We start from the raw sequence: 27,768 nt of genomic DNA on the forward strand, positions 1-27,768 counted from the left end.
TTGTTTTTTTTAGGTCTCTTGATTAAACCTAAAATATAAGCCATAACTATTAATTTAACCTGGGTCAGTGTTTGTAGAGGAATAAGATGGTGTTATTTTCTGGATCTATAGATTGTGAAGCAAAAATGGCCCTTAGTAGAGTGCTTGTTGTCAGATGTGGGAGTTTAAAGAGGGTTTAAGGATTACAGCGGATTATATCTGCCATAAATGCTGTTGGTTGCAAATCTTATCAGATTGAATGGGTCGGTTGAAAAGACAGTTAGAAGCAATGAGGAATTTGTAAAAACAATAGTATGTGATGGATGGCAGTTTTCGGAATGGGGGAAATGTCTCAGATACAGTCAGGTAGATAGGTTAACTCCAGGAAAGGTAAGAGAGGCAGGCAAATATTGCAAGAGTATTTTGTGGCTATACCCATTTCAAACAGGTATGCTGCTTTGGAAAATGTAAGGGGGGATGGATTCTCAGGGGAATGTAGCATGAACAGCCAAGTTTCTGGTATTGAGACTGGCTCTAATGCAATGAGGGGTACATCGAGTTCCAGTACATCAATTGTGTTCGGGAATTCTGTAATCCGAGGTACAGACAGACATTTTTGTGGCCACCAGCGAAAAAGCAGAATGGTGTGTTGCTTCCCTGGTGCTAGGATGAAGGATGTCTCAGAGAGAGTGCAGAATGTTCTCACAGGGGGAAGAGGGGCCAGTAAGAGGTCATTGTGCATATTGGAACCAACGAAATAGGAATGGAAAAGGTTGAGAGTCTGAAGGGAGATTACAGAGAGTTATGCAGGAATTTAAAAATGAAGTCCTCGAGAGTAGCAATATCTGAATTACTCCTGGTGCTACAAGCTAGTGAGGGCAGGAATAAGAGGATAAAGCAGATGAATGCATGGCTGAGGAGTTGGTGTATGGAAAAAGGATTCACATTTTTGAATCATTGGAATCTTTTTCGAGGTAGAAGTGACTTGTACAAGGAGGACGGTTTGCACCTAAATTGGAAGGGGACAAATATAGTGGCAGAGAAATTTGCTGGAGCTGCTTGAGAGGATTTAAATTAGTAAGGTGGTGGTGGGACCCAGGGAGACAGTGAGGAAGGATGTCAATCTGAGACTGATACAATTGAGAACAGAAGCGAGTCAAACAGTCAGAGCAGGCAGGGACATGGAAAGACTAATAAATTAAACTGCTTTTATTTCAATGCAAGGGGCCTAAAGGAAGGCAGATGAATTCAGGACATGGTTAGGAACAAGGACTGGGATATTATAGCAATTACGGAAACATGGCTCAGGGATGGGCAGCTGCTTAATGTTCCAGGTTACAAATGCTACAGGAAGGATAGAAAGGGAGGCAAGAGAGGAGGAGGAATGGCGTTTTTGATAAGGGATAGCATTACAGCTGTGCTAAGAGAGGATAATCCTAGAAATACATCCAGGGAAGTTATTTGGGTGGAACTGAAAAATAAGAAAAGGATGATCACCTTATTGGGATTGTATTATAGACCCCCTAATAGTCAGAGGGAAATTGAGAAACAAACATGTAGGAGATCTCAGCTATCTGTAAGAATAATAGCATAGTTATGGTAGGGGATTTTGACTTTCCAAACATAAACTGGGACTGCCATCGTGTTAAAGGTGTAGATGGAGAGGAATTTCTTAAGTGCGTACAAGACAATTTTCTGATTTAGTATGTGAATGTACCTACTGGAGAAGGTGCAAAACTTGACCTACTCTTGGGAAAGAAGGCAGGGCAGTTGACTGAGGTGTCAGTGGGGGAGCACTTTGGGGCCAGCGACCATAATTCTATTAGATTTAAAATAGTGATGGAAAAGGATAGACCAGATCTAAAAGTTGAAGTTCTAAATTGGAGAAAGGCCAATTTTGACAGTATTAGGCAAGAATTTTCAAAAGCTGATTGGGGGCAGATGTTCGCAGGTAAAGGGACGGCGGGAAAATGGGAAGCCTTCAGAAATGAGATAACGAGAATCCAGAGAAAGTATATTCCTGTTAGGGTGAAAGGAAAGGCTGGTAAGTATAGGGAATGTTAGATGACTAAAGAAATTGAGGGCTTGGTTAAGAAAAAGAAGGAAGAATATGTAAGGTATAGACAGGATAGATTGACTGAATCCTTAGAAGAGTATAAAGGCAGTAGGAGTATACTTAAGAGAGAAATTAGGAGGTCAAAAAGCGGACATGCGATAGCTTGGGCAAACAAAATTAAGGAGAATCCAAAGGATTTTTACAAATATGTCAACAACAAAAGGTAACTAGAGAGAAAATAGGGCCCCTCAAAGATCAGCAAGGCGGCCTTTGTGTGGAGTCGCAGAAAATGGGGGAAATACTAAACGAGTATTTTGCATCAGTATTTACTGTGAAAAAGGATATGGAAGATATAGACTGTAGGAAAATAGATGGTGACACCTTGCAAAATGTCCATATTACAGAAGAGGAAGTGCTGGATGTCTTGAAATGCATAAGGTGGATAAATCCCCAGGACCTGATCAGGTGTACCCTAGATCTCTGTGGGAAGCTAAAATGAGATATTTATATCATTGATAGTCACAGGTGAGCTGCCAGAAGACTAGAGGTTGGCTAACGTGGTGCCATTGTTTAAGAAGGGTGGTAAGGACAAGCCAGGGAACTACAGACCGGTGAGCCTGATGTCGGTGGTGGGTAAGTTGTTGGAAGGAATCCTGAGGGATAGGATGTACATGTATTTGGAAAGGCAAGGACTGATTAGGGATAGTCAACATGGCTTTGTGCATGGGAAATCATGTCTCACAAACTTGATTGAGTTTTGTGAAGAAGTAACAAAGAGGATTGATGAGGACAGAGAGGTAGATGTGATTTATATGGACTTTAGTTAGGCATTCGACAAGATTTCCCATGGGGGATTGATTAGCACGGTTAGATCTCACAGAATCCAGGGAGAACTAGCCATTTGGATACAGAACTGGCTCAAGACAGAGGGTGGTGGTGGAGGGTAGTTTTTCAAACTGGAGGCCTGTGACCAGTGGAGTGCCACAAGGATCGGTGCTGGGTCCTCTACTTTTTGTCATTTACATAAATGATTTGGATGAGAGCATAAGAGGTACAGTTGGTATGTTTGCAGATGATACAAAATTGGAGGTGTAGTGGACAGCGAAGAGGGTTACCTCAGATTACAACAGGATCTGGATCAGATGGGCCAATGAGCTGAGAAGTGGCAGATGGAGTTTACTTCAGATAAATGCGAGGTGCTGCATTTTGGGAAAGCAAATCTTAGCAGGACTTATATACTTAATGGTAAGGTCCTAGGGAGTGTTGCTGAACAAAGAGACCTTGGAGTGCAGGTTCATAGCTCCTTGAAAGTGGAGTCGCAGTAGATAGGATAGTGAAGGCGGCATTTGGCATGCTTTCTTTTATTGGTCAGAGTATGGAATACAGGAGTTGGGAGTCACGTTGCGGCTGTACAGGACATTGGTTAGGCCACTGTTGGAATATTGCGTACAATTCTGGTCTCCTTATTGGAAAGTTGTTGTGAAACTTGAAAGAGTTAATAAAAGACTTACAAGGATGTTGCCAAGGTTGGAGGATTTGCGCTAAAGGGAAGAGGCTGAACAGGCTGGGGCTGTTTTCCCTGGAGCGTTGGAGGCTGAGGGGTTACCTTATAGAGGTTTCCGAAATTATGAGGGGCATGGAAGGGTAAATAGGCAAAATCTTTGCCCTGGGGTTGGGGAGTCCAGAACTAGAGGGCATAGGTTTAGGGTGAGAGGGAAAAGACATAAAAGAGACCTAAGGAACAATGTTTTGACGCAGAGGGTGGTACATGTATGGAATGAGCTGCCAGAGAAAGTGGTGGAGGCTGGTACAATTGCAACATTTAAAAGGCATTTGGATGAGTATATGAATAGGAAGAGTTTGGAGGGATATGGGCCGGATGCTGGCAGGTGGGACTAGATTGGGTTGGGATATCTGGTCGTTATGGACGGCTTGGACCGAAGGGTGTGTTTCCATGCTGTACATCTCTATGCCTCCATGGCTCTAAAATGGTAGAGGAACTGAACAAATATTTTGCTTTCATCCTCACTGCAGGATACAATTACTAACCTTAAAATAACTGCATCCAGAAATGAAAAGGAGGAATTTATTTTCAAATCACAGGGAAAAGTATACTGAAAATCATTAGACTAAAATGTCCCCGGAACTTGGCGGCCTTCATCCTAGGCTCTGAAAATAAGTGGCTGCTTCAAGAGTACATGCATTTGTTTAAATTTTTCAAAATGCCAAAGATTCTGCAGAGGTTCATAAGATTTGGAAATAGCAAATGCAACTTCTCCAGCCATAGAGTCATAGAAATATACAGCACGGAAATAGACCCTTCGGTCCAACCTATCCATGCCGACCAGATATCCCAAACTAATCGAGTCCCACCTACCAGCACCCGGTTAGATTGGGGTTGGGATATCCAGAAAGGAGGGAGATAGAACCAGGAAACTATTGGCCAGTTAGCTAAACATCTGTCACACGGAGACTATCAGCATCCATTATTAATGTTATACTGGGCACTAACATCAATGGGGAGTCAAGATGATTTTGTAAAAGGAAGTTTTTTTTGATTAATTCTTCAGAGTCCTGCAAGAAACTAAGAAGCAATGTAGATAAAGGGATGCAGTGCATTTAGATTTCCAGAAGCCTTCTGTCAAAGTGCCATAGGGCAGCCCGGCCAGTCACATATTCATGTGGATAATTGAGTGTTGTAGTTTACTGCAAAATGAATCATAAAAAGTTGGAGAAACTCAACAAGTCTGGCAACAGCTGTGAATAAAGAAACTAGGCTCAATATCTCAAGCCCAGTATGACTTTTTTTTTTAAAAAAAGAGTCTTTTCCACTTTCTGCAGATGCTGAGTTTTTTCTGCACTTTCTGGTTGTATTTCAGAGTTCCAGCATCTGCAGTATTTTCCCTTCATTAAAATAGTGCTGTTTTGCTACAGTGTACAGGACGTTGATGAAAATTTAAAGTATGTGTACAGTTTTGTTCTCTTTATTTAAGAAAGGACATCACTGCATTAGGAGCAGTTCAATTGAAAGCTTACCTGATGGAGTCGTTATCAGATGACCAAGGTCAGACAGGTTGGGCTTGTATTCATTAGAGTTTGGATGATTTAGAGGTGATCTTGAATGGACATGAGAGGGTAGGAAGAGTGGCACTGATAGGATATTTTCCCCTGTGGGAAAGATTAGAGCTAGTGGACAGTTTAATAATAATTTTTTTAAAAAGTCTCTCATTTAACACAAAAAACCTTTTTCTCAAAGGAAGTTGAGACTCTGTTGAACTCTCTCCCCGAGAGTGGCAGATGCATGGTAATTGAATATTGAAGACAAAGTTGGGAAAATTCTTGATAATCAAGTGAGTATCAAAGGATACTAGGGGTAGGCAGATAGGTGGATTTGAGACCATCATTCGATCAGTCATGTTCTTACAGAATAATGGGGCAGAGTCAAGATGAATAATCCGTTCCTGCTCCTAATTTGCATGAATGGACATGTCTTTAACAGAAAAATACCAGAGGACAATGAAATCTAGCACATGCAACTGAATCTAGCAAAATGTTTGCTGCCAACCTTACTGTTTCTTCGTCACGAATTTGGAAAGTTCCAGAAAAAATTCTCAATGGAGCATTTTTATTTGTTGTTGTTTTAACATTGGTATAAGGGATATTTTGCAGATTAAAAGCTCAAGCAATAAGACTACTCTGCAATATTTGCTTCTAATTAGAGCGGTAAATAAAGAGCAGCTTAAAAGTAAAACATTAGGACTCTTGCAACACAAGCTACTACTTTATCCTGTATCATCACTGCTTTATCCTGTAAATTTCCATTTCACTCCCGTTGCTGCTTGTAGTTTACGCCTGCCAGATCAGTTGTTAGAATGGGATATGTTTTTCTGCCTCACACCATCCTTTACAGCTTTGATCAAATGGCCATAACATTGGCATTTTCTTTTCTGGACGTAACATCAAAGTTCTTTTCGCTCTTGCGATTTCAATCACCTTTACTACCACCTGCCTTCCAGGCTATACTTCAATTTTCCACTTAAATAATCACATTTATTTGCTGTGTTCTCTTTGCTTAGGTTAATGGGCATTAATTGCATGTTCCATCAGCAGAAAATTACTGCTTTAAAATGTGGCTTAATACTCCGCTCCTTGAGCGGGGATCAAAATCCCTTACTAAAAGCATTGAAATGATACGTCAGTCATTTATAAAGTAAACTGATAAAAGCCTACTTTCCTAAGTGAATGCATGTAAACATCACACACAGAACACATCTCATTCAATGCATTAGCACATCTTGCCAATCAGCTTGACTGATCATAAAGGAGTAACTGCAAAATAATTTTTAGAAACTAAAATGGATATTAAAATTAAACAGCTACGTTCAGATGTCAACTCATCAGAACTCTCCATTAAAAACAAATCAAGCATTTTATAAAAGGTGGTGCATTACCTATCATAGGAGTACAGCTAGGCTTGCTAAGTTCTGGGAAAACCTCAGTATGCAGCTCCAAGCGTCTTGGTGATGCTTCAGCAAGCCAGTATAGTTTCTTATTTCTGCTCTTCCATACATATCAATGAGTCAATTAATTCTGACCAAAGCCAAATGAAAACTAAGGAACCATTTCACACTAAACTTCAATTTATATCCTGAGGGTTTGAATGGGTGGGGCTGTGAAAGATGCACAGAGTAAAGTCAATTCTATAACATGGATAACTATCTTTTATCTTCATTGTTACCAAACTAAAACGGCAGAGCAAAGTACATTATTAAAGCTTTAAGTGTGCAGTCAGATGTAGTAGCTTTCACAGTAATTAGTTAAAGATACTGTCAAATGCTGTGGCTTATTCTGAAGAGTAATTGCTAGTTTATACATGAGGATTGCTTCATTTGGCAGCCTTACAATGTTTGCTCTAAATGGAAACCCACTGGAGAGATGCAAAGCAGAAGCAGTCATACAAATGGAACTGAGTGCAAGATGTTAGCAGCTTACAATACATGGACTTATCATTTGGTGATCTGTTTCTTTCTCAACAATTTGCCTTAGGCCGTCGTGATACAGGAAACAAACGCTCAAGACTGTGTGAAATGCTTGTGCCTCAGAACTCCACTCTGTAACAAATGACACACAGGAAACATTGATCTGGATTTTCCTGGAGCGGTGGAGTCAGAGGAATTTGGGCTGAAGAGAACTTCTGGGAAAATAAGAAAGTAGTCTTGTCAGGACAGCTCCTAAACAAACTCCTATTGCCGGGAAGTTATTCCAAGACCGGACCAGCTTTTCAGAACAAAAGGACAAGTAACTAACTCATGTAGCTAAGGCCACAATTAGTGGTGATAGTGCAGTCTCACAGGTATTTTGTCACAGGCACAGTGACACTTATGGAGGCTACGAACTCAATAGCCCATCAGCAGGACGAGGGTTCAGGCGTCTTCAGAAGCAGAGGCTCCATGTCCTGGCAGGGTCATGGTTGCTCAGTGGTTAGCACTGCTGCCTCATAATACCTGGGACCCGGGTTTGATTCCACTCTTTAAAGATTGGCTACATGGAGTCTGCACATTCTCCCCGGGTCTGTGTGGGTTTCCTCCCACTATCCAAAGATGTACAGGTTGGGTGGAGTGGCCATACTAAATTGCCCATCGTGTCCAGGGATATGCAGGCCAAGTGGATCAGCCATGAGAAATTCAAGGTTACATGGACTGGGTAGGGGGTGGGACTGGGTAGGGGGTGGGTCTGGGTGGGATGCTCTTCGATGGGTTGGTGTGGACCTGATGGGCCAAATGGCCTGCTTCCAAACTGAAGGGATTCTAGGATTCTATGATTTTATTGATGGGGTCATATGTAGGAAAGATCACACTTACAGCCCAAACCAGTCCTTCACAAGGACCTCCTGTCCTTTAAGGAGCCTGACGGATTTAATCCTTATCAGATTTGAATTCATAAAAGCCACTGAGGGTATCATTCACCAGGTCTCTAAAATTGCTGGCCTCCAGAGGCTAGAATGGGAAAGCACCATCCAGGTCGAAACAGCCCACTTGATGGCACTCTACCCATCACCTTCACCCCTCCAACACCAGTGCACTGTGTACCACTTACAAGATGCACTGCAACCAATCACTCAGGCCACTTCAATAGCACCTTCCAAACCCATGACCACTATCATCTAGAAGGACAAGAGCAGCATATGCATGGGAACACCATCACCTGCAAGTTTCTCTCCAAGCCAATCAACATTTAGATTTGGAAACTCCTTCAGTGTCACTGGCTCAGAATGCTCAAACTCCATCCCTTACACCATTGTGGCTGCAGTTACTTTCCACAGACTGCAGTGATTAAAAAAATGCAGCTGCTCACTACCTACTCCAGGACAATTAGGACAAACAATAAATGTTGTTCTAGTCACGTGAATGAATTAGAAACAAACCCCACCATATCTGGCAAGATTTCAATGCAGGGCAAGTTTCTGGATATCTTGGGATACCCAACTAACTTCAGCATTAGTGTCCCAAAGCTCTGTATGGCTTTGACTTAACTGCTGTTGGACATTACAGCACTTTATATTGTTGGAAGCTCAAGTAGAACACCAATCATCTGCATTGTGTTTGCACTGTACTGGCTTTCAGAGGCCAAACAACACATTTTCCTTTTTTCAAGTAAGATCAAACATTGATTAACTTTTGCATGTTAGCTATATTAACTTGTAAAAACAGATGATTTCAATAATGAACTAACTGGTCATAACACACAGCTTGCATAATGAGATATTAATGAGAGCTCTCAATGATCAGAGAATAAACTAGTCATAAAAGACTGATATAGCTGCAATATGAATTTAAAATAAATACCGGGGTTAATGCAAAATCAGGATATTATAGGAGGTAGATCTAATTAGCTTGGAATACCAGTGCAAAAATATTTCCCATTGAATTATAAACTCAAAGTAAAGCAAAGGAAGAGAACTCCAGTTTAATATTATTTTACCTCATGTGGATACAGTTCTGAAGCAGTGATTCTGAATGCAGCTGTGTTAATCCTGGAGTTAATATATAGTTTAGTACAATTGCTTAGATCTCTATCCATATTTATATAGAGATTGTAATCGAAAATTTAGATATACCACATTACTCAAAATCATCTTAAAGGTCTTGCAATGAACTCACATACACCTCCATGAAAATTACATGCAGTTGGGTCAACACTATCATGCACACCCTCACACTTGCAACTTTATTCTTTCAATAATTTATCTTCATATCCCTAATACTCCGAGGAAATCTGGTTCTCAACACCCCATGGATAAGGGCATTTCACGTTCTTTACGCTCACTTGTTTCCACTGATTATTGGTTTGCATACAGCCCCTATGGATAGAAGCTTTATTGCAGCCACTTCTTAGATGGTCTTGCTCAGGAAACATTAGCCATGTACTCTACCCTGTAATTTCCTAATACTATTTGCCAGGGAAAGTTGCCAGATTTATTGCATTTTCCTACAACCTTCCCAAATGGAGTCTAATTGTCCCAAATATTTAACCTAGTAGACTCAGCTTAAACTGATCACATGCGTTCAAGTGCAGGAAATTACCTAATCTGTAGAGTGTTGAGCTTATAATAATGGTCTTGAAAACTTCTCTGCATCACTTCAAGGACTACTAATAAGATTTGTTTTGATGTACACAAGTATACTCTTAAATATGATCACTGTAAATCAGTATCATGATTTATCTGACTGCACAGTCCTGGACAGCATGGAGAGGCTGAATAGGTTGGGGCTATTTTTCCTCAGAGCATCAGAGGCTGAGGGGGTGACCTTACAGAAGTGTATAAAATCAAGAGGGGCATGGATTGGGTGAATAGTTAAGGTTTCTGCCTCAGGGCAGTGGAGTCCAAAATTAGAAAGCATAGATTTAAGGTGAGAAGAGAAAGATTTAAGGAGGACTTATGGGGGGACATTTTCCCGCAGAGGATGGTGTGCGCGCAGAGGAATGAACCGCCAGAGGAAGTGGTGGAGGTTGGTACACTTACAATATTTAAATGGCATCTGAATAGGTACATGAATAGGAAGGATTTAAGAGGGATATGGGTTAAATGCTGGCAAATGGGACTAGATTAATTTAGGATATCTGGTCAGCGTGAACGAGTTGGACTGAAGGGTCTGTTTCTGTGCTGTATATCCCTATGTCTCTATAATTGCTCCCTTTCTGAGAAGGGTCCCATTGGTTGAACTAGTAGTTATCTGCTAGGATGCTCCCTCTGAGGGCAAACCTTCCAATAACTTATCCATCTGACTCTCAAGATATCACCTGCATCAGTGTGGTGGAGTATATTGTGCATTTGAGTTATCAGCCAATTCAGAACCCCACAGACTGAAATGAAAGCAAGTCATCCTTACTCTCAGGCCTTACCAAACATAATCTATCAACCCTCCATCTTCGGGAGACTTCAGGAAAGAAAATTCCTGATTTTTACAACCCTTTGAGTGAAAGCCTGCTTCATTTTCCTAAATATCTTAAATCTGACTTTAAGATAATGTATTCTCTTTCTTAATTTCTTCAGTGGAAATACTTTCATTTTTTTTAGATTAGATTACTTACAGTCTAACAAGTCCACACCGACCTGCCGAAGCGCAATCCACCCATACCCCTACACTTACCCCTTACCTAACACTACGGGCAATTTAGCATGGCCAATTTACCTGACTCGCACATCTTTGGACTGTGGAAGGAAACCGGAGCAAACCCACACAGACACGGGGAGAACGTGCAAACTCCACACAGTCAGTCGCCTGAGGCGGGAATTGAACCCGGGTCTCTGGCGCTGTGAGGCAGCAGTGCTAACCACTATGCCACCGTGCCGCCCATTTTAAACGTCACAATTAGCTAACTCAAGACATCCTGGCTTAACTTCCACAATGTTTGAAACAGTTAATAAGTGCTGACACAGAAAGGCTAATTAAACTATGAGGACACATAGTCTGTTTTGATATAGACAGACATTGTATTGCAGGGTGCAGTCCAAAGAGAATACTTATGGCTATGGCTCATATGGACCACACATTGACTGATCAGTAGGAACACTCCAAGCCATGCCAATACTTGCTGTTTCTGGCTGGTTCACTTAATTTCTGTACAGACATCGAAGGTGTCAACGTTTAGGCTAAAAGCATTGTTTATTTGTAAGATGGTCCTAAAGACGATAATCTAAGATAATAATCAGTTGCCAGTAACAAGACTGCAGACTGCTGAAGTCTACTGGGTTACACAAAAGTGGAAAAGCCTTTGGTTAGATAAGCAAACATAAAAATTGAGAACATCCAAGCCACGCTTTAAAGAGGATGTAGACTTTCTCCAATTCTTTGGTGGGAAATTGATACAAAGAGCAAATAAATATTAAACAGACAGAGCAATCTGCACAATGAACAAGGTTTTCATGTAAACATGGGATAAGACGACATGCAATTCGTCCAAGCCATTTTAATGTGTAATCACCTCACGACATTTACAAAATTTAGCTATAATCCAATAAGGCAGGATTGTTGAAGGTAAAACAATAAACACTGGCTTATCCAGCAATGTCCATGTCCCATGAATGAACTTAAGAAAATGGGCTCTTGGAGAGATCAAGTGTCTGTCCATAAAGCTTACTTCACTCAAGCTGTCTAAGGTCCAGTCTCCTGGTTAGAACTTTCTTCCGACCTGTATTTTTATAATAACGGCTAGAAAATTTTAAGCTGATTAAATTGTAGGCGTTTATGCCAGTGATGCCTTAACCCTCAGATAAACACCACAGTAATAGCTTCCACTTCTAACATAGAAACTCAACTTACTTTTGTGGAGATCGACTGTCAATCTCGGCCTTCAGATGCAAGTTCTCTCTCACAAGATCACCATTTTGAACACGAAGCTTTCGATTTGCCTGAGGAAGAGAAACAAAATTCAAATACTTTGAAAAGGTTATTCAATCTCAAGGGATATATCAAAAGGAAGTTTTGTGCTAAATGTTCAATATCAAAAACACCATTTTCAATGCAAGTGTCATGGACTATTATATTTTAAATACCTCCTACATTCAACACGCCAATAGACAAAGGACAAAATGCAATTCACTGCATTATTACATCTCAGGAGGAGGCCATTCAGCCCACCATATCTGCACCTGCTCTTCGAATGAGCAATTCACTCAATGCCATTCTTGTCTTTTATTTGTATAACCCAATACATTGCTCCTCAAATAACTTTTTAAACCATTTTTAAAATAGACACTGAAAAAAAGCTTAGCATTTTAATTTGAATTAATTGGATTTTACAACTGAGTTATTTTAAGCCAGGATGCAGAATATATTTTTAATGCTCAAATCAGCAGCTGAGCGCCAGTATCTAGACATTAAGGGAATAGACTAATGGTAAAATCATGTTTCTTACACAATGAACTGATTCATGAATAGTATGTAATGACAATGCATCAGTATCAACACAACTGCTATTAACCACTCAGCAGCTATTAATGTTTCATGTCACATAAGATGTAAAAGTTTTCGCCAAAAGGCAATTCATGAAGTGCAAGTACAAAGTACACAACAAACCATCACCTTTCTTCATAAAAAGAGATGATACATAAAGGACTTTTTGAAAGAAAGTGTATTATTGACTTTATTCAGAGGATAAATGCATAAAGCTCAGTATTCTGGACCCACAAAGATCAGCTTCAAAATATTACGATGACAAGATCTCCTTTGAATCGTCAGCATTTTGGATGGATTTTCACATGTCCATGTATAGTTAGAAACTAGGGCCCAGATTTTCTCTATCACGGTGAAAGTGGTGTAAGACAGCAGAAATCTCAAATCCCTGTCCTGAATACAGCTCTTCCCATTCCTGGGTTGGATCAGGGGAGGGGATGGGCAAAAGTGGAATGGACTCAGGAAAAGCACATGCACATTCCAGAAGGCAGCTCGCTATTTAAATGATCAGCAGTCTCTATTTAAATGCCAGTTTGGTAAGCACATTGCACGGAACTAGGTGTCTGCAGGCCACATCAGCTCAATGCGTTCCTTCTGGATATCCAGCATACCTACATACAAATCCTGTATCCTTAGACAGTGACCCTTCGTTCTGAACGCCTTAGTTGTTAGGAATATCTTTCCGGTGTTTACCCTGTCTAGTCTGGTACAATTTTACTGGTTTCTACAAGATCCCTCTAATTTTTCTAAACTCCATTAAATAAAGTCCTTACTAATCAAATCTCTCATAATGCATCAATCCTGCTATCCCAGAAATTAGTCTGGTAAACCTCTGTTGCACTCGCTCCATAGCAAGGACATCCTCCCTCAGTTAAGGAACTAAAACCACTCACAATACTCCAGCTGAGGTCTCTTCAAAACTGTATAATTGCAGCAAGACATCCCTGCTCCTGCAATCGAGTCCTCTCACTACGAAAACAAAAACCATTTATCATCTTCACTGCCTGCTGCATATGCATGCTTACTTTTAAGTGAGTGGTGTACAAGGACACACAGATCTCACTGAATCTTCCCCTTTTCAAATCCAACTTCGCTCACATAATAATCAGCCTGTTTTTGCTACCAGAGTGGATAACCTCACTTTTCTACATTATGCTTTGTCTACCCCATGCACTTATCCACTCATTCATATCACACTGAAGCATCTCTGCATCCTCCTCAGAGTTCACTCTGCAATCCAGTTGTACATCATGTGCAAACTTTGAGGTACTACATTTAGTTTCTTCATAAATATGCTATGATTTTCTGCGGTCCAGGCTCTGATTCCTGCGGTAGCCCACTCGTCAATGCTTACCGTGATAAAAAGACCCATTTATTCCTACTCTTTATTTCCTGTCTGCCAACCAGTTCTGTTCATGATAGAACACCAGCCTAATCCCTTGTGCTTTCAATTTACATGCTACTCTCTTGTGTGGAACCTGATCAAAAGAATTCACGAAGTTCAAGTACACTACAGCTATTGGCTGCCCCTTATCAACTCTATTCGTTATAGTCTTGAAACATTCCAGTAGTTTTTTCAAATATAATTTTCCTTTTGTAAATCCATGCCAACTCAGTCCAATGCTGTCATTGATTTCCAAGGGCTTTGCTATTAAATATTTTATAAATAGACTCTAGTACCTGCCCAACAAACATGACAATCTAATTGGTCTGTAATTCCAAGTTTTCTCTCTCCCTCATTTTGTAAGTAGTGGTGTTACATTAGCTACCCTTCAATTTATAGACTCAGGAAGAGTTCCTATGGAGTCTTGAAAGATGGCTACCAATATATCCACTATTTTGAGGGCCAGGTCCTGAAGTAATCAGGAGTGTAGATTACCGGGAATCTGTGGGCATTTAGAATCATAAAAGCATACAATACAATACAGAAGATGCCTTATCAAATCTGTATCACCAAAAATACACTACCACCTACACTATTTCCACTTTCCTGCACTAGGCAGGAATCTTATGACACTTCAACTGTTCATCCAAATACTTTTTGAAGGTTGAAGTTTACCTACCACAAACACCCTCCCTGGCAATGCATTCCAGATCCCCACCACCCATGGCTGAAATATTCTTTTCCTCAGAGCCCTTCTCAACCACACTTTTCAATTTAAAAAAAGAGTGTCCTTATTGTTAACCATTCAACTAGGGAGAAAGATATTTACTATCCACCTCATAACTTAATACACCTCTGTCAAGTTCCCCATCAACCTTCTCTGCTCCAAAGAAAAAAGCTCAAGCTTGTCCAATCTCTCTTCATAGCCATAAATCTCCATCCTAGAAAACAATCTGGTGAATCTCCTTCAGTAGAATCACATCGTTCCTACAGCATGGTGACCAAAACTGCATAAGAACTCCAGCTGTGGTCTAATCAGAGTTCAGTACAGCTCCAATATAAACTCCCTGCTCTCATAATCATTGCCTTATCAGATAAAACCAAGCATCCTAAATGCCTTAACTACTTTATTACCATGTCTTGCCACCTTCAGGGATCGGAGGACAAATACCATAAAATCTCCTCGTTTCTCTAAGCTTCCAAGTATTTGCATTCATAAAGTACTCCCATCTTGTTACTTCTTCTAAAGTGCTTCACCTTTAATCCCATCAATTTCACCCATACTAATACAGATGTCCTTCAGTTCTTCCCTCTCACTAAATCTTGTTCCCCTACATTTTTAGAATGTTGCTTGTGACTGTTTTTGTGAAGGCATAAGACGAACTAAATCAACATGGTAAGTGAAGGGCAAAAATGATAGCATAGTGGTAGCACGCACAAAGCTGACGTGGGGCTATTAGAATGGGTAGAGAGAGGTGCAAGGGAGATGAGGAGCACTGGATGGCATGAGTGGCGATGACTTGGGATTGGGCAAGGTGTTGTATTGACAGGGAATGAGGGGCAAGGGTTGAAAAATATTTGAAGTTCTTTTATTTTAAAAAATACTGGAGCCCCAAGGAAGGCTTTCCACCTCCAATCTGCCAATTAGCAGATTTCTCAACGCTTACTGGATCACCTGGCCTGCTTTCCAGTTCAACTGACAATTCAGGCCTAGTATGAAAATGGGAAGCATGGGAAGGCATGCATTCTCAAGGGGCGGGTTTGCAGAATTAGGTATTATCCTGCCTCTATGCTTACACCTATCCTGGAAACAAAACAAGAGGACCTAGGGTTAACAGTTCATACAGTTATTTATCTCTTAAATATTCTGCCCTCCTGAGGTTTTCACTGGGATGGTACAAGTTACGTGGAAAAGCAAACTAGTGTAAACATCAACAGAGCGAGTGTGACTAGTTCAGCACCCAGGTAATGTGGTGCCCCATCAATATTCATCACAGAGCTCTTTCAGAAACATCCTAACTGGTAGCCTCAACCAAGAAAAAAAAATTAAATAAATCACATGCAGAAAAATGGCTGGAAATCAAAATTAACAATGATTCAAGCAAAGCAACCATGTGAACTAATCAAATCGCGCAAACTGTCAAATTTTGAAAAAGAAAAATGCTTCAAATGCAGAAATCCAAGGAAATACCATGGTGAAAGAGGATAATGCTTCTTGTCCAATAATGTACTCTGGTTTTTATCATGACGTTTCAATTCAGTATTTAGTTTTTGTTATCAGAAACGAAGAAAGGATGGCACACTTTAGTCACTTTCTGAGGAATCTCAAATGCTCATTTCCAAATAGATGTTTATCGGATGATCCCCCAGCAATTTGCATGTTCAGAAGCACTATTATTAATCCTGGCTTTCCTGGAAGCCGCATGTCGGCACCAAGAATTTTCAATATCATAAAGGCACGATGCTATAAGAAGCAAGGCTAAGTGAGGTCAAGACTGTTCACATTAGAGCAAGAAATGACAGAGGGGAAATTTTAAATTCATGAGATGAATCAATATAGAGTGGATGTGGAAAATCTCTGCAAACCAAAAGACAATCAGGGGAAATAATAAGCTACGGTAATTGTTCTCTAAATAAAATTTAAGTAACCTCTCCACTCATGGGACTTATGAAGTTATGAGACACAGTGCCACCTGGTGAATGCAAATTTGATTTAATCGAAACACCCAGCAAGCAAATTAATTTCCAGTTTTCCGTATTTTCAACGGGGATCTAAAGTAGCTGCTAAGGCAGTGCAAGGAGAAGAAACACATGAGAATGTGTCTGTGCAAGTATCAGCAAGGAACTAATTAATCCCATGAATCAGTCTAACGGGATACCTCTTTCACAGGCCAGACAGGGAACAGTGGGCCAAATGGTCTCCTTCTATACTATGCGATTCTGTGATAACGGTCAGATTCTGCTCTTGGGATTAATCCTCCTCTAAAATTTTCAGCAACTTTTGGAACTTATAAGCATGCAGTAAACATGAAAATTCAACAATTGCTGTTCGTGATTCTATGCTTCTGTAGGGATTGGGCTGGCTTTTCCACTACACTCCATTGGACTTCACACAACCAGTAAAATGGAAAAAGACTGTCAGTCTCACTGTGAAAACGTTTGGAAAACAATCCTTCTTGCTGTATGTGGTGCAATTTGTTTTTTAATTGAAAGCGTAAATTTATACTTATTGAATTTCAAACTTCCATGATGATAAGAAATAAATTTGGGATTATCATAGAAGCTGTGACTTAATCATTTGTTTCCCAATCTGTTGAAGCTAAAACTAAAAAAGTGAAGAGATTTAGAAATCCTGCTTTATTGTTGGAGACATTAAGTCACCAAAGGACTACTTTGACTGCTGTTGGATGCCTGGAAATCCCAATGGCTTGGTTCCAGATTTGAACTGGCATCTGGAAAGGGACATTCTGCAGAGATGGCTAGATCTGGGTGGACAGCTTTCTTGGAGACCAGTGGCAAGTGGTTCAGCTTTACCGTTTATTGTAAAATCCAGCCCATAATGATTAAATGACCTTTTTTTGTCACAGTAAATGTTTTTCAATAATTTATAATTTACTATTTAAAAATGTTTTCACAGGCAAAATGAGAAAGCTACATGTATATAAAATATATAAAATATATATATACACATATATATACTTACCACATTTGCATTCAGAATTATTGCTTGCTAAACAAAAGAAAAACACATTATCTCAACCAAAGATCATACTGCAAAATCAAGGTTATCACACAGAAGAGTGGCTGAAATTCCTATACAGTACTTCTAGGCTTAGATGGTGGTGAAGATTCTGAAGGTAACATGCTCTGGTGAACATTGGAGTTAAATAGTACAGGGTCTGGGTGCAGTGATGGATGCACACTTGCCTTTCATCTCAAGAGGGTGGTGGATTCAAGCATAAATTGAATGTTAGATTTTTTGAGGGTGAAGGAGACAGCGGCGTCGTAGTAATGTCACTGGTTGAGCAATTCAGGAGCTCTATGCTGTTACTCTGGGGACCAAGGGTTGCAATCTTACCATGGCAGTAAGTTTAAATTTAAAACTCAATTAATAAAACATTTGGAACTGAAAGCTAGTGGCAGTAGTGGTGACCATGACAACTAGCATCAATTGTAATAACAACCCATCCGGTTCACTAATTTCTTTAGGGAAGGAAATCTGCCATGCTTAACTAGTCTGGCTCCATGTGACCACTGGTCCACAAAAATGAGGCTCTTTACTACCCAGTAAAATGGCCCTAGCTAGGTACTTAATTGTAGGACAATTAAGGATGGGCAAATTACTGGCCTAATCAAAGACTTCCATACCCCACTGAAAAATATGCTTGCCTCAGACTTTAGGTTGATGAGAACATGGTGGCCAGTCTTTTTTTGTGTCAGTGTAACAACTCCTTAATTTGGTAACAATTGGAAATCTGACACAAATAATGGCAGGCATGAGAAACATAAACATATCAATTCTAGAGCAGAATTGTTTATCTGAGGCATGGGCTAAGATGCAGTGTCTTCCAGCTTCTTGCCTATCTACTTTGGATTCCAGCATCTGCAACGCTTTTGTCTCTAGGACAATGTTTTGGAAAGGTGGAAGGGAACTTCACTCCTTAACTAAGCTCCCGGGTAGGTAACCCAGCAACGCTTGATGCCAATAATGGATTCTTAAAAAACTGTTTAATTTCCCAGCATTTCATGAACTCAATAAGTCATACAAAATGCATTTCCTTAAGACAGACATAAAGAATGGACATTGGTACATTATGTCTTTTCAGAATTCAAGATTACAAGATACAGTGCACATTTATGACATTAGGTGACAGTCACATTTCACTGGTGCCTCTTTCAGCCCAGTTGGCAGGTTGTGGATTAGTAGCCCTAGTAAGACTGTGGTACAAAATCTAGGCTAACCCTTCAATGCAGTTGCTGCATTGGTAGAGGTGCCATGCTTCAGAGGGGACATAATAAATTGCAAAGCAATCTTTCAAAAGAAAATTGGGACTTTCTTCCTGTTACGCTGACTGATACTTAGCCCTCAACTGACACCACTAAAGATTATTTGGATGTCATGGTCTACTTTGGAACAAATCAAAACAGGGGAAATCTGCTGAGGGATGACCTAAAGTTGGAAACAAAATTAAAAAGCCAGCTCTCAAGGGTAAAAACTTCTGAGATTATTGTCAGAGCCAATATACAATTTTACATAGAAACATACAAATCATACAAGTGTAACACTCAAAGGGCTGGTGTGTCAACGTCAAGCTCCCTTTCAAAAGGCACTGATCCTGGTATTCTGTCCATGAATAATCAATGTGAATTTCCAAAGGAAAACACAGTCTTATTTAGCCAACCTTATTAAATTCTTTGAAGATGTAGCAAGAAGAGTTGACGTGGGTAAGGCAGCAGACACAATGCAAGTATTCAAAAGCCCTACCATAACATGTCACATAATAGACAAATGAATAAGGTCATAACACCTGCAGTTAAAGCACAAGTTTCAGAGTGGATACACAGCTGGCTAAAAGATGGAAAGCAGTGAGTAGGGGATAAAGGAGAGCTGTTCATAGAAGAAAGTGGGAAGTTGGATCCCATAGGAATTGGTGCTGGGACTGCTGCTGTTCACAATTTTCTGTTAATAACAGACTGTAAAATCAAGAACATAATAGCCAATTGTGCAGGTGGGGAAGAACATCCAATCACGAGGAGGACTGTAACACGTTAACAGAGACATCAGCAACTTGCAGACTTGGTATTAATCAGCAAATGAATTTAATCACAGACAAGTCTGAAATTTGATATTTTGGTAAGGAAAATTAAGAAGTCATATATTACTTAGAAAATAAGACTAAATAGGATGAAAATAGGGTGTAAAAACACAAATCACTAACCATAGTGTCATAGGCTGTGTGAACCTAGTATTAGGGTTTATTTCTGGAGGAATAGAATTGTAAAGTACTTTACCACCAACCTTTAGTAAATCTAAGTATGTCAGTTGCCTTAACCTTGTCTACTCTCCATTTTTTCCATGTTTGGTCACAGGATATGGCACCACTGAATACCATTTATTACTTGTACCTAATTCCTTTTGAGAAATTGGAGAGATGCCTTCTTGAACCACTGCAGTCTTTGGGGTATAGGAAGGAACACACTCAGTTCTGTTAGAAAGGGAAGTTTCTGACCCAATAAAAATGAAAGAACTGCAATATTGTTTCAAGTCAGGACGTCAAGAGAGCTGGAAGGGAACTCATGCATTCTCATGTATCTTCTGCCTTTGTGCTTCTCGTGGTCCTGGGTTTGGAAAGCGACGTAGAAGGAATTTTGAGCTACTGCTATGTACCTTGTAGATGGTACACACTGCTGCCAATGTGCATTGAGATGGGTTTAGTTATGTTGACTTGTACAGCATTTTGGTTAGACATCAGTGTGGTGTTCTAGTTGCCATATTCTAAAAGGGTTATAGAAGCTTTCAGGAAGGTGAGACATCATTTACAGCAAGATAATAGACTGCAAGGTTATAATCATCTGGAAAGAATGATCAGCGAAGGCTGAGAAATGACACAAGAGCTTTTTATTATTATTAAATGTTTTTGTGGCCTTTATGAATAATGAGGGAAAGAGTGAAACCTGAAGCCAGCAAATCTGTCACAAAGAAGTCAGAAATTAGTGAAAATGTGAAACGCTCCCAAAGGGATTAATGAAACCAAAGAGTATTGCTGTATTTAAGGGGGAGCTGGAAAAACACATGAGAGAGAAGGGAATAGAGGAACATGTTAAGGAAGTTAGTTATATGAAAATATAAAACAATGGGAGGAGGCTTGAATAGTACAAAACACTGACATGGATTGGTTAGGCCAACTGCACATTTTTTTTCAATTATGCTTACTTGCAGACATGGTATGTGTAAATTGCTGTCTCCTTCAATGGAAATGATAATCAAACTAACTTAATTGGTTATAAAGCATTTGGCGAAGTTGTGAAAAAGGCAAAGTATTTGCAATGTTTTCCCCTTTCCTTCAAAATGATCTTCTAATGAATCCTGTGGGAGCAAAAGTTTGTCTCTGGTAATGCAAGTTGCCAGTTATTCTGTTTCATTGCAGTCAATAGAATGAAGTACAAGGCCCTGCATATGGACAGCAAGCAACCGATCCCACATCAGCTGGTTTGTTCTACGGTTCAACATGAACTTTAAGCCCCTACTTCTCCTCACCTTATTGTTTCACAAGGAAAATGTAAAGAAATACGTACTTCTTTAAGTTTATCGAGGTCAGCTTTTGATTTCTCATAGATTTCTGTAGCAGCTTTTAACTTGGCCCTCCATTCCTGTGGACTGATTAAGTCAGGTACACTGTCCTGCTCAGTTGGGCTATGCTTCTGGTTATCACCTTTGTTAGAAGGTGACAATGTCCTTGCGTCAAAGACAGTTTGCAGCTGTGATTCCAGGCTCAAGTTTTTGCCACGAAGATCCTCAATTTCTTTCTGCAGGGATTCAATTTCCTCCTAAAAAAGATATTCAAAAATGATCTTTTATCACCAGCCTTCCAATTTCAGACACTCAAGAGGCTGTAAATGGCCATGAAACAAACAGTCAAGGCACTTGTTGCTCCTGAAGGGGCTAAAGATGTGTTAAACCACACTGTCTTTCCAGGGTGACAGAAAGTGAGCTTTGTTCACTGTTCTGCCACACCTCAGCCCATACCTCCCTAATATTGCTAAATCCTATTCTATTTTATCATCACTTACTCTCTCAAAATTCTGGAACACAGTGCTACCTCACAGTGCACCTTCTCCCTCAACAAAGGGAACCATAGAATTAGAGATTTGTAGCATGAAAAAAGCTTTTTAGCCTAACTCATCCATGCTGACCAGTTCTCCTAAACCGAACTAGTCTGATCTGCCTGCATTTGGCGCAATTCCCTCTAAACTGATCCTATCAAATACTTGCCCAAATGTCATAATTGGACCTGCCTTTACTACTTCCTCTGGCAGCATGTTGCATACATACACCACTCTCTGGGCAAAAGTGTTGTCCCTCAGGTCCCTTTTAAATCTCCACCCCCCCCCCCCCCCCCCCCCACCTTACCTTAAGCCTATGCCATCTAGTTTTGACTCCCCACCCTGGGAAAAAAACTTCAGCTACTCACCTTATTTATGTCCCTTGTGATTTTATGAACCTGCATAAGGTTACTCCTCAGTCTCTTGCACTCCGTGGCAAAAAGAAAATTCCCAACCTACCTAGCCTCTCCTTATAACTCAAACCTTTCAATCTTGGCAAATCCTTTTTGCACCCTTTGCAGTTTAGTTACATCTTTCCTGTAATACAGTGACCAGTATTGTATGCAGTACTCCCAATATGGCCATACCAATGTCTTGTAGGTTACAGATTTCTGATACAGGTGTAAGCACAAAGCCAGTAGGGGAGATTGTTTGTAATATTTTGCCAAAAGTTAGATTTTTCCAAAAAGATAGTGCATTCAAATAGCTTGTTGTCTGCTGCTTTTTAAGAACCAAAATCTTCTTCCATTTAGACCAACACAAAAATATTTGTTCAACAGTAAATGCCTTACTTCATATTCTCTGTGTAGTAGATCCAATCTAGTTTTGCGAAGGTGACGCTTAACTGATGGACTGTCACAATTTTCTGTTCCATCTGTTCCACCTGAAAGGCAATTAAATAAAATCCCGTAATTTAATTCGGAATTTGCAATTCCTTTTCCTGTTTCTTTATTCTTTCATAAGATATGGACATTGCTGGCATTTGTTTGTTAATCCCCAAAAGCCCAGGAGGCAAATGTCTCATTCGACCAGCTGAGAGGACAGCTAAAAGTCAATGCCATTACAGTGTGCCTGGAGTCATGCGTGGGCTAAACCAGGTAAAAATGGCAGCTATCTCTCCACAAAGGATATTTGTGAAACAGATGAATTTTCACAACATTCAATAAAAGTTGTCATGGTCACCATCATTGAGACCAATTCTCTATTTCAGATTTATTAACTGGATTTAAATTTCATCAGTGTCTATGCTGAGATCTGAATGCACAATCTCATGATATTAGCCTGTATTTCTGGATTTCTAGTCCAGTGACATTACCACTATCCTCTCCCACGTGATTAAGCTGATGTTTAATAAGATCTGTATTTCTTGCTACTTATCTTGTTTGTAGCTGCATAATGTAGCAGCTCTAAACTTATACCCATCCCACTGAAATGTGATGGCATAACAAAAGAAATTTAGAAGCATGTCAACAATCAAAACAAAACTTGAAACCTTGTACTGCAGACTTTCAGAAGTAATTACTGTGCTCAGAAAGTCAGCATACAGTACATTTATTTGGTCATGATAAAACATTATGAACAGTAAAGCAACTTGTTTGAATTGTTAGACTCTAGCTATATCTGATTAACTGAGAATCCTGACTGGAAATTTTAATTATATTAAATATGCCATTGTTGATCACAAATTCATATCCTCATGATGTATCCATATGCATTTTACCCATTTTATACCCTTGTTGGCAAGATGTAAAGTTGAGAAAACAAGTCATCATTTGATCACTGGTTGTGCTTTACATCCTTGGTTAGTACTTACTCGTTATCCAACATAGTTTGTAATATCAGCAATATCATGTAGAACTTTTATCATGGTGAGTCTGGCCAATCAGAGTAACTGCTCCATGCCAGCAGAAAAAAAGCAAGTTCAACGAATATAAGCAACCCTAGCAGACACATCATTGTAAAGTTTCCTCTGGTCTGCTGGATCTCAATGCTGAGAATATTGATTCAGTCACTGAGGAAGTCAGAGTGCTGCCCAATGCAGAGACTGCACCAAGATGTCTGATAAATCTATGCCAAGATTCAAAGCCTTTGGTGAAAGAGAAAGATGGTAAATGCTTGTCCACTAAATACACTTGTAAAGCAAATGTGTCTTTGAAGTGAAGTGCATTCTCCCTACTTTAGTGCGCATGTTTAAAAAAATCCCCATAATGCATCTCATGGCTCATCAGCAATTCATATTGGAGAATATTAGTTTATTGAAGAATATTAGTTTATTGAAATAATGTTAGGATTTGTCTCAAAAAACTTGATGAATTGTATACTTTCTCCCAGCTTTAAATGATTGCTTCAGGAGTCGAGGGCAATTCTGCAGAAGTGTTTGGTTGTGGGGGAAGGGACTAAATTCAACTACATGCAAGTGAAAGAAAATACACTAACCGAAAGTGGTTTCCCTTTTATACAAAGACAAATGACCTATATTCATTCCATAACATATCCCACGTACAATATCCATCAGTCCTACTTATGGGATTTTTACATATGCAATCTCAACTGTTCTTGTACAAACCCCCCCAGTTTAATCATTTAATTTTAATGACCATTTACCCACTATGAATCCAGAAGGCTCACCCTAATCTAAAATGTATCCTAAAGGTAGGATTCAAATATAATTATAACAGAGAACAATACTGCACAAGAACAGGCCCTTCAGCTTGGAATAGTCCATACTGTACATGAATTATTAGTACTGCCCTGAAACGCTGAAAAGTATATTGAATGTTCGGTTGGACAAACTTGGATTGTTTTCACTAAAACATCAGAGGCTAAGGAGCTACCTGATAGAAGTACTGTTTATAAACTGACAGACTGGAGAATAGTTTTTTTTCCCTTAGGGTGGAAATATCAAGGGGTAGGGGGGCATAGACTTAGTGAGAGGGAAAACTTTAAAGGAGATGTGCGAGGAATGTTTTTTACCTCTAGGGTAGTAGGTTCCTGGGACATACTGTCAGGTAGAAACAGAGATGATAGCAATGTTGAAGAAGCATTTAGACAGACACATGAACAGGCAGGGAATAGAGGGATATGGACTTTGTCAGCAGATGGGATTAGTTTAGAATGGTCAGCATGGAAGGGCCGCACTGTTTCTACCTTCACAAAGAATGAACATTGCTCCTCTTAAAGCACAGGGAAAAAGCACCAAGCCATTTAAGTCATTTTAAAGTAGTCTTACCAAGTACTTCCTTGAAAGGATTTTCAGATGTGATTGGAATTCTACAGGTTGGGCACTGGGTGCTGTTTTTCAGCCAAGACTGCATACACATGAAACAGAAAACGTGGTTGTTTGAACAGATGACTGGTTGACGAACCTAAAGTATTTGCAAAATGAGAATTGATTGAGATTAACACGTTCGCACAACTGAGTTGTGTTAAAAGAACCGTACCACATCTGACATTTAATTCTGCCAACAGTGTCATGACAGAAGCATAGAAAAACAGAAGGAATAAGCCACTGGCCCTTTTTCTCCCTCTACCCTTTGATCCCTTTAGCCCGAAGAACTATATCTAACCCCTTCTTGAAAACATTCAATTTTTGGCCTATACTGCTTTCTGATGCAGAGAATCCCCAAGGCTCATTAGTCTCCAAGTGAAGAAATTCTCTTTATCTCAGTCCTAAATGGCTGACCACATAACTTTATTCCATGATCCTCCCTGTTCTGGACTGACCAGTCATTGGCAACATCTTTCTTACATTCACCCTGTCTAGTCCTGTTAGGGCTTTATAAGTTTCTATGAGATGAAATGATGAACTGGTTAGAGTCAGAACTTCAGTAACAAACTGCAACGACTTTACAAAGCAACATCCAACAAGACATATTATTGTCAATTACTTAATTACACTGCTTCTGCTCATGTCTAACCAGAATGTAATCTTTTCATAATTTTAGTCATAATTAAAGAAATTAAAATTGCATCAAGAGAGTACTTTAAATCTTGTTACAGCAAAGGTCATGCATTCAAGTCCCACTCCAAACTCGTGAGCAAATAACCTAGGTCAGCATTTCAACATAATGCAGGGGATGAAATATTAAGCAATAAAAGCAAATTACTGCAGATGCTGGAATCTGAAACCAAAAGAGAAAATGCTGGAAAATCTCAGCAGGCCTGGCAGCATCTGTCTTTGACAAAGGGTCAGGTAGACTCGAAATGTCAGCTCTTTTCTCTCCTTACAGATGCTGCCAGTCCTGGTGAGATTTTCCAGCATTTTCTCTTTTGGAAATACTAAGCAAGGTCCCAAAAGCTCTAAGTGAATATAAACTAATTTTCTGACTGGCCACTATTCACTGCTGTGATGGTACTTAGATCAGACTGTCTGATCACTCATTTCATTGATGGCTGTAGAAGCTAACTTTGTACAAATTCGTTCCAGTGTTCCCCACATTATAACGATTACATTTCAACGCTCCCATTGAAGGCAAAATGGCTGAGAGGTTATGAGATTGTTAAAGGTAGATACAAGTCTCTAGTTTTGAACTTTTTTTTGTACTCATGCAAATGGGCTTGTGTAAGCGCAAAAGAGCAATATCTTGCGAGAACAATCAACATCCTTTTTGTGTGCTGCTACACGTGGCTGTGCCATGATCACAGTTGACAGTAACGACAAACAGGACAATAGTATATGCTAGAAATAAGACTACTTTCTTCATTCTGGAATGGTTTGAAAGTGAAATCAAGTTATGTATGGCAAAGGTTGAGCCGAATTAAAAAGATACAAAATGCACAAAAAGCTCCGGGGAAAGTGCACAATAAAAGACGTTTTGGAAGTGTGCGTTGACGTGAACAGCCTGACAGAGTTTTCAAAGTTCCGGCTGCCATTGAACAACACTTTTGAACCAACCGACAAATTAATGCGGAAGTGAGAATGTAACTCCGAAAAAGAGAGCGTTTCACGAGTTTCCTTTCCGAACTTGAAGCAGCATCTAAACTTTCACAAAGTTTGCATCAATTTAAAGAAATGAATTGACTCTTAAAGAAAAAAGTAAAAAAAAGAAAGTGTCAAATTCCAATTTTCACCATTTATTTTCTAAATTGCAATCAACAGTGGGCGGGAACGGTGGATCCATTTTAGTTTTTTTAAAAAAACTACAGTAGAAAGAAAGAAAACCGACTCGACCGGTTATAATACTGGGAAGCTCCATCCGCCTTGCTATCTTTACACTGACACCCCCTTCCTCCTCGACTGTACAATACCTTTCCCAAGCAGATCTGACACGAGATGGGCAGGGTGAGGCTCAGTGTAACATTCTGAACGTTCTGCAACGCTGGTTTCTGCATTGTCCCTGGAATCCTGATCCGGAGCACGCGACCCAGAATAGCGGGGAATCCCCCTGTAGAACTCTCACTTGCGCTCGCGCCGATCCTGGCTCCGCCCTCTCAACCCAGTTTGCTACAGTGAAACGCGGCCTTTCATGCAAGCTCCACTCCTCCTTCCGTTTCTCTAACCTGAGGCGGGTTAGTTAGGTCCAAGTGCTACCTTTCAGTTCATCCTATTATCATTGCATCCAAAAACAACGACTCAGCTTTAAACATTGGCTGTGATGCTAAAATCCCTCCAGAGAATCAGAAGGGCAAAGGTGGGCTGCATTCTGTATGTCGAGAAAATAAGTTGCAATTTCTATTCAAGAATAATAAAGCCAACTTAAACAAGTCCTTTAATAATTTTTTTTGAAGAGCTAACAAAATGTTGGTTTTTAGCTCAAGAAATAAACAAAGAGGAGAAAATTATAATTGCACAGGGCTGTGGTTAGACAACATCTGGAGTACTGTATTCAATTCTGGAACTGGCCTTAAGGCTGCCCAACATGTAAACCAGCCTGATAATAGGGTTAAAATGTTTAAATTAGGACAGATTGTGTACGTAATGTTTTTATTACTTTGAATTTAGAAAATTAAGGGTGAATTAATTGAGATGTTTAAGATGATTTTAAAAATTGATTTCCCCTGGTGGGTTAGTCTAAAACAAGGGGCATAACCTTAGAAGTTCAAGCTTATTCATTCACCCCTGATCTAAT

General features: G+C 39.8%; 1 protein-coding gene across 2 annotated transcripts in view; it reads right to left on the reverse strand.

Moving 5' to 3' along the window:
• obi1 (ORC ubiquitin ligase 1) overlaps positions 1 to 27,092 on the reverse strand; it is a 31,157-nt gene extending 4,065 nt beyond the window's left edge. Inside the window, exons 1-5 of one of the 2 annotated variants that reach the window (XM_060826532.1) lie at positions 26,948 to 27,092; positions 24,930 to 25,008; positions 22,492 to 22,583; positions 21,173 to 21,424; positions 11,860 to 11,948 (exon numbers count right to left, since the gene is read on the reverse strand). In XM_060826532.1, the coding sequence (XP_060682515.1) occupies positions 11,860 to 11,948; positions 21,173 to 21,424; positions 22,492 to 22,583; positions 24,930 to 25,008; positions 26,948 to 27,031 (596 nt within the window). In that variant the 5' untranslated portion in view covers positions 27,032 to 27,092. Of the gene's footprint in view, positions 1 to 11,859; positions 11,949 to 21,172; positions 21,425 to 22,491; positions 22,584 to 24,929; positions 25,066 to 26,947 lie in introns of both variants that reach the window. The other variant, XM_060826531.1, reaches the window with a different exon arrangement.
• Positions 27,093 to 27,768: the final 676 nt, after the last annotated feature.

Source organism: Hemiscyllium ocellatum, chromosome 6 (assembly GCF_020745735.1).
Source record: "Hemiscyllium ocellatum isolate sHemOce1 chromosome 6, sHemOce1.pat.X.cur, whole genome shotgun sequence".
NCBI classification, from domain to species: domain Eukaryota; kingdom Metazoa; phylum Chordata; class Chondrichthyes; order Orectolobiformes; family Hemiscylliidae; genus Hemiscyllium; species Hemiscyllium ocellatum.